Raw genomic sequence first — 20,502 nt, forward strand, 5'->3', positions numbered from 1 at the left:
ATGCATTTTACACGTTTATTTCTTTACCAGTCAATACAAGATAAAGGTACATTGGAAATAAATGCAAAAAATTACACAAGTAATATACACAAAGTCTGGAGTATATGAAGAACTGTTATCCATATGTAAAAAAGGCTTTTTTATGGTTGACACCACTCTAATAAGGCCCCTTGTATAATGTCTGTACAAGCTACACTGTACAGAAATCAGGGGAATATAACGGATTCGCAGTTAACTGAAAAAAGCACCACTATTTAAAAATGATGGGTGTAAAATATGTCCTAGGACTTGTCATATCAACCAATAAGATCCATTTTTTGTGTTATCAAATTGCTTGCTGCAAGTGTCACCTACGTAGTCTCTTTGAAAACAATTACATGTAATTATCACATAGTCAGAATAAAACAAAACTAAACAAGAAAAAATAAAGATATTTGTAGTTAAACACCAAAGACACACAAGTATAGCTTCACAAGTTTAAATTGCAAAAGTATATCTATATGTATATAAATTGCTTTATAAAAAGATGTTAGAGTGAGAGATAGAAAGCATTTGTTGCGTTTGTCAGCCACGGTCTCAGTGAATCATCTATTACACCAAAAGCATGATTATATCCATTCATAAAAAGCCCCTTTTCCTTCAAACCCATATTTCCATTCCATCACAAGACAGAAAACCACCCTTTTTGTATAAGGAAACAGAGGACGGTTGTGTGAAATACAGTATAGCTTCTTTCAGATTAATTTGTGATGTATGTTCAATCCTGTGAGATTTATAGATTTAGATTAAGGCTGTGGTATAAGTGTTAGCACTATTTCTAATTTCTAATCCTAACCAAATTTGTCTTCGATTTCAAACCCCTTCCATCGCATTTGTGCCTTGGAAGAATTTGGAATACACCACAAAACTCCTGGGTGTTTAAAACACCAGTGTTTTTCATACCCAACGACAATTTTCCATCATCGACTACATCACATTAGTTCTATACGAAGTCTAATTTTGCTATAGCGTCTTACCCCCCCAAAAGTATACAATTTCAGATGGATGAAAGAACAATGCTCATGTATGTTGTGCTTAAAATATGGCTCTTTGTAATGGGTTACATTGATGCTAGTTGAGTATATTTAAGAGCATGTAGATTATTTAGAAATGTCCCTCTAACTGGTTGCTATACTCTTTTTGACAGCTGTGTGCTCATCTGTGTCGTCTTCTTTTCAAGTGAGCGACAATGCCATGTTAGCAATTGGTTTCATTAAATCCGGTGGCCGGTGCAGAAAGCTCTTCCTCATCAAAGCTGTTAACAAAATAACAACACGTGTTATTATATAGGCAGACTGTATTTAAATGTAACTACGTAATGTAATGTTTTAACGCATACCTGCTGTATCACACAATGACGGAGTTCCTCCCAGTAAAGGATCTCTGTCGGTCAAAAGGTGAGTTCGCTTTTGAGGTGGTAATTCAAACTCTTCTGAGTTTTTCTGTAAAAATCTTCAATGGAGCTGCCCATTTTTCTCTCCTCCCATTTGGCAGCCAGAACAGGAATGTCATCATCTTCTAAACCTCTGTTGTGGAGGACACAACGTAGGACGTGAATTATGTAATCTACTAATACTACTCAGGAATTACCATGCAGGTCAAAGAGCGAATCCGTTGACACATATTTCAGTGAACATTCTGAAACTGAAAACTTGCGACATCTTACCGTTTCCTTGAAGTTTTGCTTTGCATTTCTGAAGATGACGTAACCATCTCGGGACACTGGGACAGGAAGGTCAACTGGAAGTCATCATCCATTGAGATATATGGAGCCAGCATGTCCAGATCAAGCTCATCCATGTTCTGTCACAGATTAAAAGAGTAATCATGTGGCAACCTTAAATAAAAAAAACATACGTGCTAATTTCTGAAAACCAATCCATACCTCCGTCAGGCTTTTCACAGTTATGCTCTCCTCAGGTTTAAGAGCAAAGAATCTCTCCACCCCATCCCCCTCCACTGGCAGCTCTTCAGCTGGGCTCTAAAAAATAGATTCTATATGTCAGGCAAACCATTCAAGAATCAAACAGATCCGACTCAATCGCTATCATACGTACCGCAGCTGATGGGGATTTGTCGAATATTGGTGAGAGGAGTTGGCGGAGCTCAGGTGTACAGAAGTCCTGCGGGCATTCTGGTATGCTGCTGGGACTCGGTGGTCGGCCAAATGACAACATCACACCCTCTGTAAATAACACAAAACACTAGATCAGATTCATGCAGGATTCACACTTATAATATTGATGTGAGAAAACTTAACCTAAAAGGTGAAGTGTGTAATCTGTACAAAATTCATTTATTAAATATTCTCAGTGCAGACTTTCTGAACACATCTACCATTGGTTGGACAGACAGAATGTCTCAAACTCACAGTATTGGTGCAAAAGACACTTCCCTTTATGAAATGGTAAAATTGTCTACAGAGTTGAAACAAGCACCTGTTAGAGAAATGATAGCGTCTCCAGAGTGAGGTGCCAGCTGCAGTAACTCCTCAGGGTTCTCCTTCATCTGGAGGAACAGATCGGCAGTGCTGCTCTCCTCTATGTCTGAGTCGACCTCCTTGAGCACGCTCAGCACCTCAACATTGGGTTTTGATGTATCACAGGTCTGTTCTAATGAGAACACAACGTCTGCCTGCTCCACCCCACTGCCAAAGAGAATGAAAGAAAATATTACTCATTGCATATTTGTACGGCCAAAAACTGAAAAAGCAAACTAGAAACTAAATGCTATTCTGCCGAGTCAGGTTGAACTACCTGAGGATGAAGTTTAGGCAGACCACGGCCTCAGGTTGAGAGGTCTTGCTGTTGTAGATGAGGGTGGCTTGGGTCTCGGTCCAAACAAAGCCTCCGTTCTTAGCCAGGAAGCGGTAGTGACTGGTGCATACCTGGCCCTTGGAGAACACTGTGGAACGAGTAAAGATTTGGTAACTCCATGTGTAAAAATACACTCCATTTGAAGGTAAAATACAGGAAATTTTAAACAAATTGCATTAATAATCTTTTCACTGAATGGGGTAAAGATTTAGACAAACAGTTCAGGTGTGTAACCGAATTAAACTTACAGGTGTGTAAACTCCTGGTCACATGATCAAAATCAAGGGCGTGGTAAAACTCATAGGCTGATCGGCCAATCAGATCATCGGTGTGGTATCCAACAAGCTCGGTGACACTGTTGGGACAAAAAGCAGACAATCAACATCTAGTTAATTTATGTTTGCACTTAATTAAAAAGGAATTCTCATGACACTTAAATGTGACTTGCGCATACAAGTTCAGAGGTGAGAGACTATAAAAATCCAGTATTCATATTTCATGAGTAAACCCGAGTCATGGGCATTCTCAAACTGTAAGGGAAGTCAGCCTATCACTCGCATGCACATACAGTCCCTCTTCCAAAACAACAAGGAGGATAAAATGTCAACAACTCCAACAGGCTTGTGTATTCAAAGATAGATTTAGTAATTGAACAGTCAGTGTACTTGTGTGTGGATTAAACTGCAACTAGACGGCTAAATTTGTATTCTTACAGTGCTTCTTTAAAGATACGAACAGAAATCAGCTGACCTGCTTGAGTTACCAAACACTATGCTATGCCAAGATTCAAATTCATTTTTATACATATTCATTATGCATTCAATATGTTGTGATGCATGCATTTCAGAGAATCTGTGTGAACTCTTACCGTCCATCACACTGTGTGAAAGTCAGATCCATATTATGGCGCGTGAGGAAGGTGCTGCTATCCAGGGGAAATTCAACACTTGAGGGGTGAGGAATGGGCTCGCAGATCAATGTGAGGAAACTGCCAGCAGGGGGTGAGCTTTCATCTTCACTACTGAGAGTCTGCATGTGTCCTGTGCAGTGAAGAACCTGAGAAAAAGTGAAAAAGCCTTTGTAAACATGCCATCTTAGGTAATCGGTTTAAATTCAGAAGTCTGCTGACTCAGGTGGTTGAGTAATAAAATGCTTTGTGGCCACTAGGTTTTGTACAGACTGTTTGTAAATATCTCAATAGAACACCGATGCAAACACAGTATTGTGCAACGAGACGTGCAAATGTTCTGGACTTCTGCCTTCTGTCTTGGCAAGAACTATAACTGGACTTCTGCCTTGTTAGTAATCGTGTCCTGTTTTCTGTACACAGGAGATGTGACTTCAGTACAAGTACAAAGCAGATGTGAAATTGTAATACATTCCTGCATGCTCCTCAAAGCTATCTACACCCTCAAAAGTGGAACTAACATGAACGGTCCAGATCAAACCAGGTTAACATTATGTAATAAGTCATGTAAACCACTTATGTGTGTATTGTGAGTACCTTCCAGTTGGCAGACTTGATATTAACTGTTCGTCCTGTGTGAGTGAGAGTGCTCTTCATTCGAAGAAAAAAGTTGTATTCGGTCAACTTTTCTGAATTCTTCTTTGTAAGACCTGAGGATAAAAAAATTGCATCCGGTTCAGCCCCGAACATGTGCAGCAAACATTGTAAGAAGTTTATTAAGGAGCAGGACATTCATTTTGACTCAACACAATCCAGGGACTCAATTCCCAACCAAAGTTATCTACCTGGTCTACTGGTGAGGATGTCTCTCAATTCTTCTTGATCACATGGATGAACAAACTCATACACACTCTGTCCAAGCAACTCCAGCTGTGGATCACAATAAATCACAAATGATCTAGATTTAAACCACATAATCATAACATTTAAAGATCTGAAATGACAGAAAATGTCACACATGTGATCAGCTCTTGTGCATTCAAAGTGTACTAGTTGTACTTGAATACAACCCAGATAAAAAAATGTTTGAGTCGTAATATCTACCTACCAGAAATACTTTCTTTGGGACATACATTTGATTTGACTGCCAGGAATGAATCACGTGAACATCAAGAGAGCCTTACTGACTAAACTAGAATAGATATAATGTCTATTTATAAATGCAATTCATAGAACATCCATCTAGGTCATGGGTGTGGGATTTCATGTCCTGTCCATCAAACAACCTACTATCAAAAATACTTTATATCAATATTTGTAGTATGTTACAGTGAGGCCAAACTATACCAATACATGATTCCTTTCATAGCTTCCATTATTAAACAAAAGATTACAGTCTGCACATGTTCCTTAAGGAATTGACTTATTCTAAGAGGGTTGTGCCACACACACGTTTTAGAAACATACCATAGAAAACACATTGAAGCGAGACCCTAAAGTCACATGCTGTCATACAATCAAGTGCATATTGCTTAGATTTACTCAATGACAATGAAGTTAAATCTAATACTAGAAGTAAAAAAATTCAAATCCACATCTACAATATGATACAACCAGACAATATTATTACAAATATATCATACATTTTCATTTTATCGCCCATATTGGGTGTTTATAAATGCAGTACTTCAACAACGAAGGGCCACACTCACTTGTGCTATGCCAATATATTTGCTGACACTGTCTGAGAGGAAGACCATATCTCCTTCTTCTGTCAAGACCAGAATGAAACCAGCCAGTGCCTGCTGATAAAACCCATCAGTGGGGTCCTCGGTCTCCTCTCGGCACTGTGTTTTGGAAGACCCTGATGGATGCGGTAAAAACCAGATAAGCATAGTACAACAAAGAGGGATTTAAACCATTATCCCCATCATATATAAACATGAGGGGTCTCACCCAGGGGACCAAGGACCCCTGAGTTTCCCTAAAGGTACTCAAGGTGACCATGGAGAAGATAAAAGTATTTTAAATGAATGCATTTCTAATTTTTACCCAATTTATTGTTTTCCAACAACCAACAGAAAATGTGTTAAACATTTATGAAATCATATTAGTTACTCTTTTAAACTTTAAAGTAATAATAAACTGCTATTGAAAAGATATAATTTTTTACAAGGGGGTTAAACGCACCGGATTGGATGAGACGGTTCATGCGGAGATAGCTGAGCGTCACCCTCATGATGGCAGCTTTGTCCAGGTGTGAAGCGATGCGTCGTGGGAGGGGCAGAGAGTGAGCCAGTTCGTAATACACCTCTGTTTCCTGGCTCCTCCTACACCGCGCTGCATCCCGCGAACGCACCTTCCGCTGCTCCAAACTCGGCCTAAATAAGAGAAAACAAACAAGTTTAAAACAATTAAATAAAAAACGGTGTCAGGGTTGACTTACAGAATCGATGACAGACGCAAACAGAGCAAAAAATAAAAATAGAGTTAGCTGAGAAAACAACGTTTGCCCTTACAAAGCATCTGCATCCAGAAAAATAAAGACAACTGCATTCTCTCTTTGCTTCTTACATGTCGGTTTTGTTTCTTCTCAATATAGTTCCAACTCAATACAGATGTAACTCTGTTCTAATGCTGTCTTTTCAAGTCCTGCAAGAGAAAGCGCCAGACACACTTTTGGAAACAAACAGGGGTTGAGGGGTCTCTTTCCTTTCCTCCATTTGCCTTAAGCATTGTGGAGGCATTCAGAGGAGCTTTGTTACATTTATAACAGCAAAGTTTGTCTCTCGGCCCTCCCCCTGCTTCCTGATCAGATAGAGTCGCCTCCCACTATTGGCATGACCACCTCCTGTGCTTTGAACGGGACTGAACTTTGACGACCCCTGACATTCCAAAAATCACCCACCAAACGACTGAAAGATTTTTTTTGGCAGGTTGCCGAACAAAGGACGAACTCTCTGAGGGCAAATCATAATTAGCATGTTTAACAGGACTGATTTATTGTCTTATTGTTTTTCAGGGTGCATGTATGCAGGATCCAGTAAACAGGATAGGACCATGCACGGCACCTCGGCCCGATTCCTTTTCCAGCTTTATGGTTTGGTAAACACGTAGTGTAGTCAGTCAAGTCAGAGTTTGTGCACTTTGGCACAAACATGTCTGTATAATAAATTGCAATTGTCAAGATAAACAAAAACAGTCAACACGGTCCAGTTATGCATCGCCTCCCTGAAATAAATGATTATTTGTTACTGCATGACTTTAATTTAACAACCTTATAACTAAACCAAAACTCTTTGAGTAAAAAGCCAACTATAGTAATGATTCACAATATTACACTGAGCCCTGTTCTCTAGAAAGCTGTGCATCCAAATAAGACATTAAAGCAGTAAAACATCCCAAGTAAAAAAAAAACTCCAGAAAAAGGACGGTGAATGGAAAACTGCCAAAGCAAACTTATAGTTTTATGTACCTATAAACATTTTTATACGCTGTAACCATTTTTCCATTCCTAACTTCATGCATAAATCTTTTGTACCAGGCAGAGATCAGAGACTATAATAACAACATCGCACCATCCTTTTCATATTATGATGATGAATACAGTGTAAAATTAAACAACTGCACACAGTCAAAACACATTTCACATCAGAACAAAAAGTTGAATATTTGAGAGGAGTTGAAGCGAGACCCAGCATCCCATTTCAAGCCCCAGGCGTTCACCACAGATGACACAATAATCCACTCTCAGCTGTGCGCACGCACACACAGACACCAACCCAGGTTAAAAATAGGCTTTCCAGTGGCTCAGTGGTTAGAGCATGGTGCTGGCAATGCCAAAATCATGGGTTCGATCCCAGGGATTGCTCATACTTAGAAACAAGTGTATAGTATAAATAAGGGATAATGTACAGGCATAAGGGATAATAAGTAAGGAATAATGTAACTACGCTTCGCTTCGGGTCCTGATCACACTGTCGGGGCTTATTTCTGCGATAACAACCGGTTGCTTGTACATTATCCCGCTTATTACACAGCTATAGTGATGCAGGATATTGGACCTCAATTAAACCGATAGCCGATGCCGATATATGCTGTATATCCACCAGGGCGTTTTTACGTAGCAAAAAGTTGTCACAGCTTATTTAACGCAATTGCACTTCAACTGTAATGATTTTACAATATAGAGCCATTAAAAATAATAATTTGTACGTGTTCTTTAATCTTTGTTCACTCAGATTGCAAGCTTGAGTTTACACACAGGATGCCCGGATCGGGTGTTATGCTCGGCTCACATTACCATGTTAAAATGTTTCAAAACTTGTGAGCCACAGAATTTGTTAACATTACTAACATTAGGTATAAAACTACTAACGTAATATTAAATTATTAACAATAATTAATCTATTACCATAACTTTTAAGTAGCGGTTGTTCATAGTAAATTCATATTCGTTCTTGAACAACTTGAAACATGAAAATGTAGGCTACATTTCACTGCAACTAATGTTAATGAATTTGGCTTAACATAAGACTGGCACCTTTTTCCATACCTAAAAGATTGATATTTCCTTCTAGAAATTAAATAGGGGGCATCGCCTTCAAGTTACAGCATGTTGGTAAGTTTGCACGAATGCTTTTTTTGTTTATTTTAAAATGCGCTGTGATTCCTTACCTTAGTTGAAATAAATAGGCCTACCTTATTTATTGATGCAAATGCAATGCAAAGCTAAACAAGTAAGACACATGCAGTGAACGACAAAGAAAACAATATTAATATGTGGTGCTGATAAGGAAATATCTCTAGGACAATAATTGCTCAGTCTTTGTTGCGGGGTATTTTTTTACGATCTTAACAGTCGGCTTTGAGGTATCAAGCCAGTTTACTTTAATGTTTATAATGTTGATAATTAACGAAGACAGATATTCTTTTCAGATCTGGGTTTTGTTATCAGCACGATTTCTCTGCTGTCGGCTTGTTAACTGTCGTCTTCAACAGAGTTTCACCAGTGTAAAACAGACCTAGTCTATATGCTTGTTTTTCTTATCAAGCACATTAAAACAAAATAAACAATGTTATTATATAACACAGACTGTCAATATACTCACTGTTTGCTGCGATTTGTTCATTTTGTTTTATACGTTTTACTTTTTGCATTATCGCATTACGCGTAGGTTTAAATTAAGTTTTTCTATAATTTCTAATTATATAATTATAAGCTTAATGTGAAATTGTGACAACATAAAAACTTAACAAATGATGTCATTATTGCCTTAATTTAAATAAACAAATATTAAACGAATATTAGTTTTTCACGAGCTCAAATATTAAATTATTGAAAAATGCCCATCCCTAATTTAAACCCTGCCCCCCAAATAAATACACCACGGACATTCTCGCTCTAGTACAAAGACTCAAATTGACGCAAACGCACATTAATCAACACGGCGAGGCATATCGGCGTTGTTTTCTGTAACGGGCCGATGCCGATAATTAATTTTTAAGCCATTTTCTGCCGATAATATCGTGCATCCCTACACGACTACGAATCACATGAGGAAAAAACTAGACATAAATGTGAATTTGAATTATTTTATTAGCTAATTTTTAACGAATGCAGACCTTCCGCGAGAAAAAGCCGTTTAGTTTCAATTTTTAAACGTCACGAACTGTCAAATTGGTATAATCATTTGTAAATATAATGTCATATATGTTATACATATCGTTTTTTTTATAACGGCTTAGAATTGATTTCCGCTCAGCCAATCAGAATCAAGGACCAGAATTGAGAGTTTTATAATTGAAAATAACAACCCTTGAAATGCCGCGACTGGCCAATCAGAATGTAATAAACCAATGTAAATCGCTTTGGATTGGCAATGTAAATATTGCAGATAGGTGGACAATAAAATACAACACTTTATAGCTTTTATAGGTGATTTCTCTTTTCACCACAGTACACCATTAGAAGAACATAATGCTTGTACTCAATTATATTCTGTTCCAATATGTGAAGCAATGAAAGGGTCAATCGAATTTAAGTCACTTTTAATTAAAATGATAAATCCATCACAATAGTATTATGGTTACAGCACCTTAGCTAAAAAAATGACATCATGATTTACACAAACAAGTAAGATTGTTTTATACCATAATAGTGTTAAGACTAAAGTAAGTTGAGATTTCAAATACCTAATAGATTTAAGACTTAAAAGAAATAGACATTAATGTTATAAATACACATGAACCAAAACTTAAAATGCTGACGAAGTCACGAGTAAACGGTTGCAGGAACACAGTGTCCTTGAATCGACACACCCACTTTTCGTGCTGTTATTGTTTTGGATTTGCGAAGAGCATAAGGAAATCTGGTTAAATGTCAACACTTTAATGTAGGACGGAATGTAGTCACCCTCCCAACCCGTCCAAACGAGCTTCTCTGAACCTTGCCAGCCCTGCAGGGCTACAGGCGTCAGGCTGTGCGGAATGTGAACTGCTCTAGGACTCCACTGACTAAAATGTTGCCCTTATTACCCCCCTAAAACACAAAATAAAAAAAATACAGCACCCTTCAAAAAAATTATTATAACATGTTTATTTGTGTATATTAATACAATCGACCATTTACGTTTTATAGAAAAGCTCCAACGTGTTGTTCCGAGAGATACACGGTTCCTCTTGGCTGTGTGTTTGTGTGTGGTTCAGCGAAGTTCGTTTGCACTGTGACGGGAGGGGGAGACTACGGAACTGTGCCAACAAAAAAAACACAAGTCCGTAGTTTCTGCTATAGAAGCCAACAGAGAACAAAATGTACTCTGGCCTATTTACTTGGTTTAGGAAGTGAGCAATTCGTTTATTTCAGACACGCACTGTAGGTCAATGACAAAAAACAAACAATTTTGGCTCGAACCATATGCAAATGTAGATCTTCAAATATATGAAAGACACAGGCTTGTGCATGAAAGTGACTAACACCAAGAGAAACCAAATTTTGTGTATATCTGATAATAGATTAACTGTGGATATTACATGATTAACAATATTTTTGTATATTTCGTTGATTTCACTAATATCTTACATTTCTTTACATCCAACATATAGAAGAAAAGATTAATTGTACAGTCATGAATGCATATTCAGCTGTTTATTATTCGTTATTCAACGACCAGCACATTTCACTGTGCGAGTTTTCTCAGACAAACAAAACAACAATCGCTGTAAACATCCCATACGTGGGTCATGTGTACTTATAGGCATCAGGAACAAAGCTACAGTGACAAAACAGAAGGCATTATTATTAAAATCTCCAGATTCAATCAAACAAAACCAAGGACATTCATTCAAGCTGTTTTCACCATGCGGTCTAGCGACCACCTGATCCAAACAATGGTTACTGGGTTATATTTCTCATAGACTTCACCTTAAATGTACTTAATCAAAATAAGTAATTTAGACATTTCACCATGGCTATAGTAATTTTGTTTAATTGAGGCATTTATTGTAAAGACTTGATGAATGAAATGAACCAATGCCCTATTGTCTTTTTACAAGCTGTCTTTCACACCAGTCTGCCCAAATCACAGACACAACTATTTAAAAACCTCATATCAAGATATTTAAAAATAAGATACAACTCTATTATAAACGTAGGTCAAAGTTGATTGATCATTCAACGACTGCACAAATGGAGGCCATACGTCTAACGTTACATCTGAGGACCTTGTTCCCTCCACCCACCATTTATCTTTACCCACTTACTAACTTATCTCTGCCATTGTTCAAGTTGTATGTATTTTATTAACAGTGTAAAGGACTAAATGCATTACCTTTTATTCGCAGAGTTCACCATCGCTCCAATGAAATCTCTACAAATCAAGTTTAAAGTCTTCAATCGTTGAATTGTCTGCAGACCCAAGTCTCGCCTGCTGGTTGTTTATCCCCCTCTGAGAGGCTAAACCATAATCTGCGAATATATGATCGATGTCAAAATAAGAGTCACTGCGGGTGTTATCACTCCGGGTTTGCAGGAAGATGATCCTCTTATCAGTCGTGTCTGAAATCCAAGTGGGTTAAAATAATTACCACAGTATGTTGATTTAAAATATTACTGTTTTATTTACTTTTTACTTTACTTTTAAAATACTTTTATTTGCTCTGCCTAGGTCAGATTCTCTTAATAGGACTAGATGTTATAATCCCACTATTTCAGCACATTAAGTAATTTATAAATTATACACATAAAATTATATAACATAGAATATAATGATTTTAGTTAATATCAGAAAATGCAGAAAAATGTTAGATAAAGCACGGAATCCCACCATGAAACTTAAATAACCTAAATATGTCTTTGTTCCCCAAGCTGACCTGATATAGGCATACAAGTTAGGAAATAGGAATATTTTATCCTGTGTATAGGTTTTGCATGTGTGTAATAAAGAAAATGTAATTCAAATCAAGAAAATTAACAATTGTGTGACGAAAGCAAAAATCTTAATTTAAATAACAATTTATTTTGTCACTGTGCCTTGTCTTTATTAAATGTATTTACTTTTTGCTTATTAATCTCTTATATAAGCGCCCCTATTTTGAGAATTTTATTGATTGCAAAAACAAGTTTAGAACATAAATGTCGCCTGTTTTAGATTTTAAGTGTTGCTTAGTTTGTTATAGTTGATAACATAATAATGTAAAACAAAGGTAATAAAATGCAGTAATAAAACACTTTTCCATGAGTCATGTGTATAAGGTGTTAAAATATTTATATAGATATATATATATATTTCTATATATATAAGGGAGGGTATCCTCCCATCTTTCAACAGTTCAACGACACAATGAGTAAAAACTACACTTCCCTTCAATTCCTCCTGATTATACTGTAAACAATATCCGGGTCAGAGGAGATGAATTTCCGCGCCTTTTCGCAGTCGGAATGGACGCAAGAGTAAAACAACCTACAATATATCAAATGTCATGACATATTATGGATTAAATTGTATTTTTACGTTTAAACATCAAATGCAGTAGATTTGGTGATAACGGATAACATAGAAATATGTTGCTGCCCTCTGATATCGCCAGACTTGTCCTTGGTAAGTATACAGAGACTCTTGTTTTTGTGTTTCTCCAGCAGCTAGCGAGCAGCTAACCTTAGTGCATTAATATACAGTATATGTTATCAACGTTATGTGGTCTATGACGAACTCTGCGGTGCTTATTTTATACACAATTGCCAGTTAGAGACGTCGCTTTATTCTGAAGTAGTGACAGATTCATTGTCAAAGTGATCTGATGGAGCTTTTGGTAGTGAAGTTACAGATAACAACACATGCTAACGTTATGTGCCATTTTGAAATTTATATTGAGCTCTGAAATTATTTATTGTTTTTGTTTTCTTTGAATTTAGGCTACCTGCAGCAGGAAGGTCTTACTGCTTCAAGTCGAGCCTTCATTTTTGAAAGTCCAAACCTGAAAGAGTATGCAGAGCACAGTTCAGAGGATGGGATTATCCCTGGCTGCGTGTTTGTATGTGCACTGTTCATCATTTATAGCTATGAATGAATATATTTGAAACACATCCAGTGTATTTATTTGCCTTACTCTTCTATTGATATGCTCTGAAGATTATGTATTTAGTAGATTCATTTTTCTTTCCAGTCTCTTTTTGGAAAAAACCTGACTACGATATTAAATGAATATGTTGCTGTTAAAGCAAATGGTGAGTACATAGACAGTTATATACCGTCAATTGTATCATAACTTTCCATTATAATGCGAGATATAAATAACAATGTGTCATTTTTCATGGCAGAAACAAGTCAAGAAAATCAAATACCGGTTGTAATGACATCGTTATGGAAAAAGCTTGACTTCACGCTCAACCAAATCAAGTGAATGCATATTTTATTTACACGTTAACACGGCATGCTTTATATGTTTTAGCAGCCCCCTTTACTAAATCAATGGTTTACTGTTCACAGGTCTATGCAGAACTCTCCAGCTTTGCAAATGAATCAGCGATGTGAGTTTTTCTAGCTTGTTTTATAAACACTTTATTTGAAAGAAGAAGAAAAAAGAATGTAATCATATAATCTAGTAAATCATATAATCTAGTAAAAACAGCAACAAAGTAAACGTAGTGACAGATCCAAATGCTGACATAAATATCCTTATTTGTTTTTATTCTATCATCAAAAGTGCGCACTAAACATCACATTCAAAGCATGGCACGCCAGCAGAGACCTATCTCCGCATCCCAGTCTTCCATCACTGGGCACCTGCCAGTGCCTTGCAGTGTGATAAGCCAGTGTGTCCCCAGCCCCCTGTCAACCCCTCAAGGAATGTTGGGACATTCCACCCCAGTGTCTTATACCTCCCAATATACCAGACCCTCCACTCTTTGCCTTACTCAGCTAGGTGAGTTCTGATTTCTTTCAAATTCATTGTTAGCAAAGATATCAATTTGATTTAAATTTAAGTAAAAACTTTTTCTTCTGACATTTTTCATTGTGATAGGTGAGTCACCACTGCAGATATTGGTCCCTGACCATAGATTAAACCCAGGACCTTTGTCTCCTGCACGCAGAAAATGGTAAGACTACAGTGTCGATATTTTACGCTTTCTCATTTTTTATATAATTCCTAAAATAACAGCAAACATTTAATTGAGTATGGGCAGATAGTCTATTTCTAATTAAACAGGAAAGTTTGATCTTTTGTTCTATATTTTAGTGATTCACCAAGGCGGAGAGGAGGTGGTCAGATGGGTGCCAGTGGAACCAGCAGAAGCACAGTAGTGTCCAGCAATCTTGTTGTGGAAACTTCTAGCGAAGAGAATGTGGCAGAGAATTTATCTGTAAGGACAGTTTTTTGTCTGTTTTAAGCTTCTAGTTTGAATGCTCCAGTGTAATTAAAAATCATGTCAATTTTCTTTTTGTAGCAAATAGTTATAGAAAATGCCAGAGAAACAATTCTAAATGATAGATCCTTGCAAGAAAAACTAGCTGAAAACATCAACAAAATCTTGGCAAGGTAAATTAAAATGCAAGCAATTTCTTGCATAACATTTCAAGTTAAGACCCGATATGAGTTATAATATTTTAATATTTCTTTAACAGTGATAATAGTCCCCAGGCATCAAAAGCTGCCTGCAGTACTATGGAACAGGAACAATCGATCGATGAAATCCTGGGCCTCCAGGTGTGTGTCCTTCTTGTAAAGTTAGATTTTTGGAGTATTGAAATCTTGACCGTCCTGTATGTCAGTCTCTGTGCTCTTAAAACAGCATTGTAAATTTGTTTTCAGGGGGAAATTCATATGACAGATGTTGCTATCCATGACATACTGGCTCAGACTGAGTCAGATCCTGCGTTTCAGGCACTCTTTGATCTCTTTGATTATGGTAAGTTTGGATGTTGAACAAACATAGTGAGGAAGTAACTTGTGTAAATCAAACTAGTTTTTTTTATTTTAATAACCATCTGTCTCTTTTAAAGGCAAAAACAATGGGGCTGAAGCTAGTGAACAGGCTGATGGTAGTTTAAGCACTATTGCACAAGAGAGTAACGAGACCATGCACATTGACTGCGCTTCAGAGACAGGTGATATTATGTTAATTAAAAAAAGCTCCGTTAAAAAAAAATGCTGTTTTAATTAAACGACGAGAAACCACATTAAATCAAATTCAAACCACATGCATAAGATTTCTTTTTTCAAAGTTTCTGATTTTCAAACATGTTGTTATTGTTTAATTCTAGGAACTACACAGGAAGATTCCGAACCAGGGGGTGAAAGTAATGCTAGAAACTTAAGGAGCCAGAATACTTCTGAGTCAAAAAGCAAAAAGAATTCCCCAGTCATTTGTAATGTATCCAAGTCTTCTTCCACAGCTCCGCATCCACACATGTTAAAGCAAACAGCTACTGGACGTGGACCAACAAATTTAAAGAGAGGGCTGATTAGGTCCAGAGCGTTATCTGGCAATAAACAAACCAGAGATGCTACTTCAACCACAATGTTAAACAATAAAGCAGATTCACGTCCATCTGACCAAATCGTCTCAAGCTCCTCTTTCACTGAGGAAACTGTTGCCATGGAGATAGATGACCTACAAGACAAAACATCTGAAAACATTCAAAATCCAACCCTGGTACCTCAGGAGTGCTCCCTCATCAGTAACCACCAAAGTGATCAAATTTATCAAGTCTCGGTGTTAAATAAGCAACCACAACAAGCATCCATTACAGACGCATTCGTTCCAAGTGATACACCTGTAAAGGATACTGGGATGGTGGCCGGTGGAAATCCTGGAGCCAATATGGATATGACAAGAACTTATGTGGCTGTGCCCTCAGCTCACTTATCAGAACCGGACTTATCTGTAATACCTTCTCACTCCTCAAACAAAACCTCTATATCCCCTACATGCTCACAGCATACAGACTCAAGCCACAAAGAAGCTCAGCCTTGCCTTTTGAGGTCCACAGCGGGTTCTGTAAACTCGCCAGCTCTTGCTTCATGTGTCACAACCTCCTCACCATCTACCTCGCTGTGTGTTTCTGACAGTCAGGCTAAAGAGCCTGACCCCAGTAAAATTGTGTCTCTGAAAATTATACTAAGTGATGAACAGGATGGAGAATCTAGCGATGTGGCGCTGAACCAGGCTGTTTCCAGTATCACCGGTGACCGAATTCCTACCATCTTCCTGTCGTCTCCTGCCAAATCTCCTGCCAAGAGTGTGCCCACATCCTCTGCTGTCACAACACTGGAGGAGACGGCTCAGGCAGTGAATACCTTACAGGGGATGGAGGCCGTTGGATCGTTTGGAACGCCAACGAGGAGCGTTCTGAGCAATGTGCAGGCTATCATTACACGTCCCGTAGGTCAGGAAACAGGTTTTATTCAGCTGTTGCCTGGTAACCCCTCTTATGGACCGCAAGGCAGCTATTTCGTTGTAACTGATCCGACCACTGCTGAGCAACGGTCAAATGTAGTGCTGCTTCCAAATACTGTGTCTCAGGGGACGGTGTCTTCTAGCCCACATGTGCTAGCAACACCACCTCGCCAGAGGACGGTTGTGTCTATGGGTCCAAATATCTCTCAGATCGGTGAGTGAAGATTACACACTGTATACGTTTGTGTAGGATGAATGTTTTATTTTGATATGTTGCTGAGTTTTGTTTATGTTAAGGCACACTGTTTAGTCTTAACCACTGACCTTGGATTATAATGGCATGTTTGAAATTCCAACTGTTTTCTAGGATCCACCATCATTATATCCTCACCGGTTCAGCCTATGTTACAGAATGTGATGGTTCCAGTGTCTGTTGTGGGGCAGAATACTGTGAAACTTCCCAATCAGGTTAGACACATTTGAGAAGTTTGAACTTTTGTGATGAAGTTTACCAGTAACAAGTTGTTGAAAAATTAAGAGACTATTCCAAATTTTAATTCAGCATTTCTAGATGTATTGTGGTCATTCCAGTCCAGTGTTTAATGAATTTGAACTAAATCAAACCTCAGGAATAGTAAAGTCATCCAACAGCAATGTGAAAGACTGACAGCATTACAAGACAAATGAAAACTGTGATAAAGGTTATCACATTAAAATTGTGGGGAATTTTTTTTTAATTAATTGTGGAACTTTTCCAAAATACATGTTCAAATATTATTGTTGTATTGTTTAAAAATTGAATATGAAATTGTTTTCTTTACAGTATATTTAGAGAGCATTTTTTTACCTGTTTCTCCAGTGTTCGTTTTCTGCAAATAAATGCAAAAAGAAGCAATATTTTTACGTGGAATTTCAAAATGAAACAAAAATTTTTATTTTACGAAAACATACACCTAGAAATACTGCATTTTAAATCAGAAAAACGGTCTCTGAAATGGTCTCAAAAATATTTTTTTAAATATATATTTTTTACAACATACATTTATTTTATTTACAGATGCTGTCTTTGCCGTGTTCTAGCTCTATAAGACAACCTGCTAAAATAATTTCACAACCTAAAGTAGCACCCAAAGAGAACACTGACATTGGTAAGAGTAATTATTTTGTTTATTACATTATTTAAATCTAATTCTATATGTAGTACATGAGGAAAGTCTTATTACTGGACCACAGAAAGATGAAAATTCACTTAAGAATAAAAACCGCTTGTCTTTCTACAGAGGTTTTAAATTCCATTTGTTTATAGAGTATGCATTAGATTGATTCACTTGAGATCTAATCATTTTCAGGCAAAGCTGGGCTGTCTGGACCTGGGCAAGTTTCAAAACTGCTTCCTAAGACCTCTCAGAGCTCCGACCAGCCAAAGAGTGCCAGTGGAACGAGCCCCAGCCACCGGAGGATACTGCGCTTTGAAACCACACCCGAAAACACTACAGCTGCTCAGAGTTCCACACAGACAACCACACTCGTCTCCATTGTTTCATCTCCCCCAACTCATCAGGATAAAGATAACAAACGGACTGAACCAAACCAGCTTGTGGTGTCTGACACCAGTAAAAAAAGAATAAAACCAGTTAAACTGCCTGGGGTAAATCACAATACTGGTAAGAAAGACTGTGAAAAATCCAGCGTTCCTCTCCAACAATCAGAAACCCAAGAAAGTAAAGTGATTGAAAAGAGATCAATAGATGAAACTGCATTGAGTGCCAGGACGTTCAACAAAACTGTCAGTGAGCCTCAAATTGGATTAGAATCACAGAAAAAAACACAACCATCTAACAAGGATGGTGGAACGGTTTTGAGTGCAAAATCATCTGCTCACCAGCCAATGCTGAAACCAGCCAGCAATACAAAAAGCAGTACACCGGAAGAACCTCACGTCGAGAGATTATCAGACAAAATCTCTGTACAGGACTCTCCCGGTGTCACATCAAACAAAGAAAATGAGTTGGTAGGCTGTCAGCAAGAGCAGTGTCCAACAGCTGAGAACCTTGCCTCCTCTACAGCTAAACCTGCCACAGCAATATCAAGCACTTCCGGTAAAATGTTATGCAAGACAAGCCCCCTGACTAAACAAGCGGTTGAGATGCTGCATGACATACAGGGTCAAACTCCTCTGAAGAAGCAAGGCGCCAGCTGTCCAGAAATCCCACTCCCCAGAACACCTGGACCAGTGCGTACACAGGAGGAGGTGACGGATGGGTTGAGAACCCCGTGTCGGCAGAAACACGGGCGGGAGGGTGAAAGCACACCGAGGTGTCTGCCCCCTCCTGCAACACCTGATTTGCCCTCTTGCAGTCCTGCCAGTGAGGCAGGCAGTGAGAACAGCATCAACATGGCTGCCCACACTCTCATGATTCTGTCCCGTGCCGCCAGGACAGGAGGTCCCCTGAAGGACAGTTTGCGTCAGGAAGAGGCCAGTGCTGGGAAATCCTCCGCCCCTAAAACCAAGAAACGGAAGCATGTTGAACCCAGTCCTCCAGCAAAGAAAGAGCTGCAGCTTTCTGGCTCCTCGGGAAGTAAGAAAAAATCTAAGGTGATCAGATGTTTTATTATCTAAATTAAGAGTTCATTTGTGAAAACGGATAACTCTGTTTTTAAAAACGTTACAGTCATGTTTTTATTGTGGTTTCCAAATTGGGTTTAAGATTTGTTGTTTGAAATGATGGATAATTAACCTTTATCATTATAGTAAGTACATTCAACAGGTATAACAATAACCCTTCATGAACAACAATTAAAAACTGTGTCTGAGTTTGTGTGCTGCATGTTATAGTATGTAATCGATCATTTTGATAGATGTTAACATCTTAATCAGACGTGAACATTTGTTGAATTGTGTAGACCAAATGGTGTCATCCATTATGCTGGCTGAGTTCACATGAATTCCAATATGTTTTACCAGAAACCGAAGAAGGTGCTGGACTCTTTTCCAGATGACCTGGATGTGGATAAATTCCTGTCGTCTCTGCACTATGATGAGTAATGACGATAAGGTGGAGCCCCCACTATTTCAGGGACATATCAAGCCATGTGTGCTAATGAGGATGATGAAACGGCACCACTCCTTCATAGCTACCTTCTGGTTTTACTTACAAATTGTGAGATAATGTACATACACTGTATTAGCCTAGTAATCATATACTAAGAGTTTTACTTTTCAGAAAAAAATACTGGCCTGGACCAATTTAGCACTCTTCAAAAAAAGAAAAGAAAAAGATAATTTAAGAAAAGGTGTAATTATATTATACTGCTACATTGCATCAATTGTTTTGTTTATTGCTTTTTAATTGCGTTTTGTCTACATCAGTTGCACCATGTGATTAAATTATAAACTCTTTCAAAGCCTAAAGGGATGATTACCTGTCACCTGCCTCTAGGTGGTATTATTGCTTCAAAGCTGGACGTCGGGAGTTAAACAGTTTTTCTTTACTTTAAAATGTTTATTATTTTATTACATTTTTTAATAAATCAGTATTTGTTTGAATGATTGTGTTTTGATGTATTTCTGTGCAAGGTTGTGCAAGGAGTAGTACACTAGGTAGTGTTTGCCTATAGATAAAGTATGCCTAGGAGGATTTGTAATGTTTATTTATTGTAAGTACTGTATCAAAAGATTTAAGTAGGGATGTAACGATTCACGATACTGATCCCACGATACGATTTCAATATATTTCTTTTTCAAAACGAGTTATAAAAATATATCTTTTATGTCAAATAACCAAACTAAATTGCAATTGTAAAACCAATTCCAAATAAAATAAAAATTAATCACACAAAAG

At 37.8% G+C, this 20,502-nt stretch overlaps 2 protein-coding genes across 2 annotated transcripts; one reads left to right on the forward strand and one right to left on the reverse strand.

Moving 5' to 3' along the window:
• Window position 1: 1 nt before the first annotated feature.
• On the reverse strand, window positions 2-11,727 carry hif1al (hypoxia inducible factor 1 subunit alpha, like). The gene is given in 15 exon segments (XM_056756280.1): window positions 2-1,294; window positions 1,379-1,489; window positions 1,492-1,565; window positions 1,706-1,842; window positions 1,925-2,020; window positions 2,097-2,224; window positions 2,478-2,686; window positions 2,796-2,943; window positions 3,104-3,210; window positions 3,724-3,911; window positions 4,360-4,472; window positions 4,608-4,692; window positions 5,475-5,626; window positions 5,953-6,143; window positions 11,592-11,727. Coding segments are annotated over 15 exon segments (1,842 nt in total). The 5' UTR covers window positions 11,615-11,727; the 3' UTR covers window positions 2-1,214.
• Window positions 11,728-12,685: 958 nt separating this feature from the next.
• npat (nuclear protein, ataxia-telangiectasia locus) lies at window positions 12,686-20,207 on the forward strand. Its single transcript, XM_056757640.1, has 17 exons — window positions 12,686-12,860; window positions 13,175-13,293; window positions 13,426-13,486; window positions 13,580-13,658; window positions 13,749-13,789; window positions 13,966-14,184; window positions 14,284-14,359; window positions 14,500-14,623; window positions 14,708-14,799; window positions 14,886-14,967; window positions 15,073-15,169; window positions 15,264-15,368; window positions 15,525-16,874; window positions 17,028-17,128; window positions 17,718-17,808; window positions 18,010-19,256; window positions 19,626-20,207. The coding sequence occupies exons 1-17, from the start codon at window positions 12,824-12,826 to the stop codon at window positions 19,704-19,706; spliced, it is 4,002 nt and encodes a 1,333-aa protein (XP_056613618.1). The 5' UTR covers window positions 12,686-12,823; the 3' UTR covers window positions 19,707-20,207.
• Window positions 20,208-20,502: the final 295 nt, after the last annotated feature.

Source organism: Triplophysa dalaica, chromosome 9 (assembly GCF_015846415.1).
Source record: "Triplophysa dalaica isolate WHDGS20190420 chromosome 9, ASM1584641v1, whole genome shotgun sequence".
Classification (NCBI taxonomy): domain Eukaryota; kingdom Metazoa; phylum Chordata; class Actinopteri; order Cypriniformes; family Nemacheilidae; genus Triplophysa; species Triplophysa dalaica.

Coding starts and splice junctions, on each gene's coding strand:
- npat (XM_056757640.1), top strand. CDS start 12,824: ATGTTGCTGCCCTCTGATATCGCCAGACTTGTCCTTG. Junction 16,875..17,027: donor TCCAAATATCTCTCAGATCG/GTGAGTGAAGAT, acceptor ACTGTTTTCTAG/GATCCACCATCATTATATCC. Junction 17,809..18,009: donor CAAAGAGAACACTGACATTG/GTAAGAGTAATT, acceptor AATCATTTTCAG/GCAAAGCTGGGCTGTCTGGA.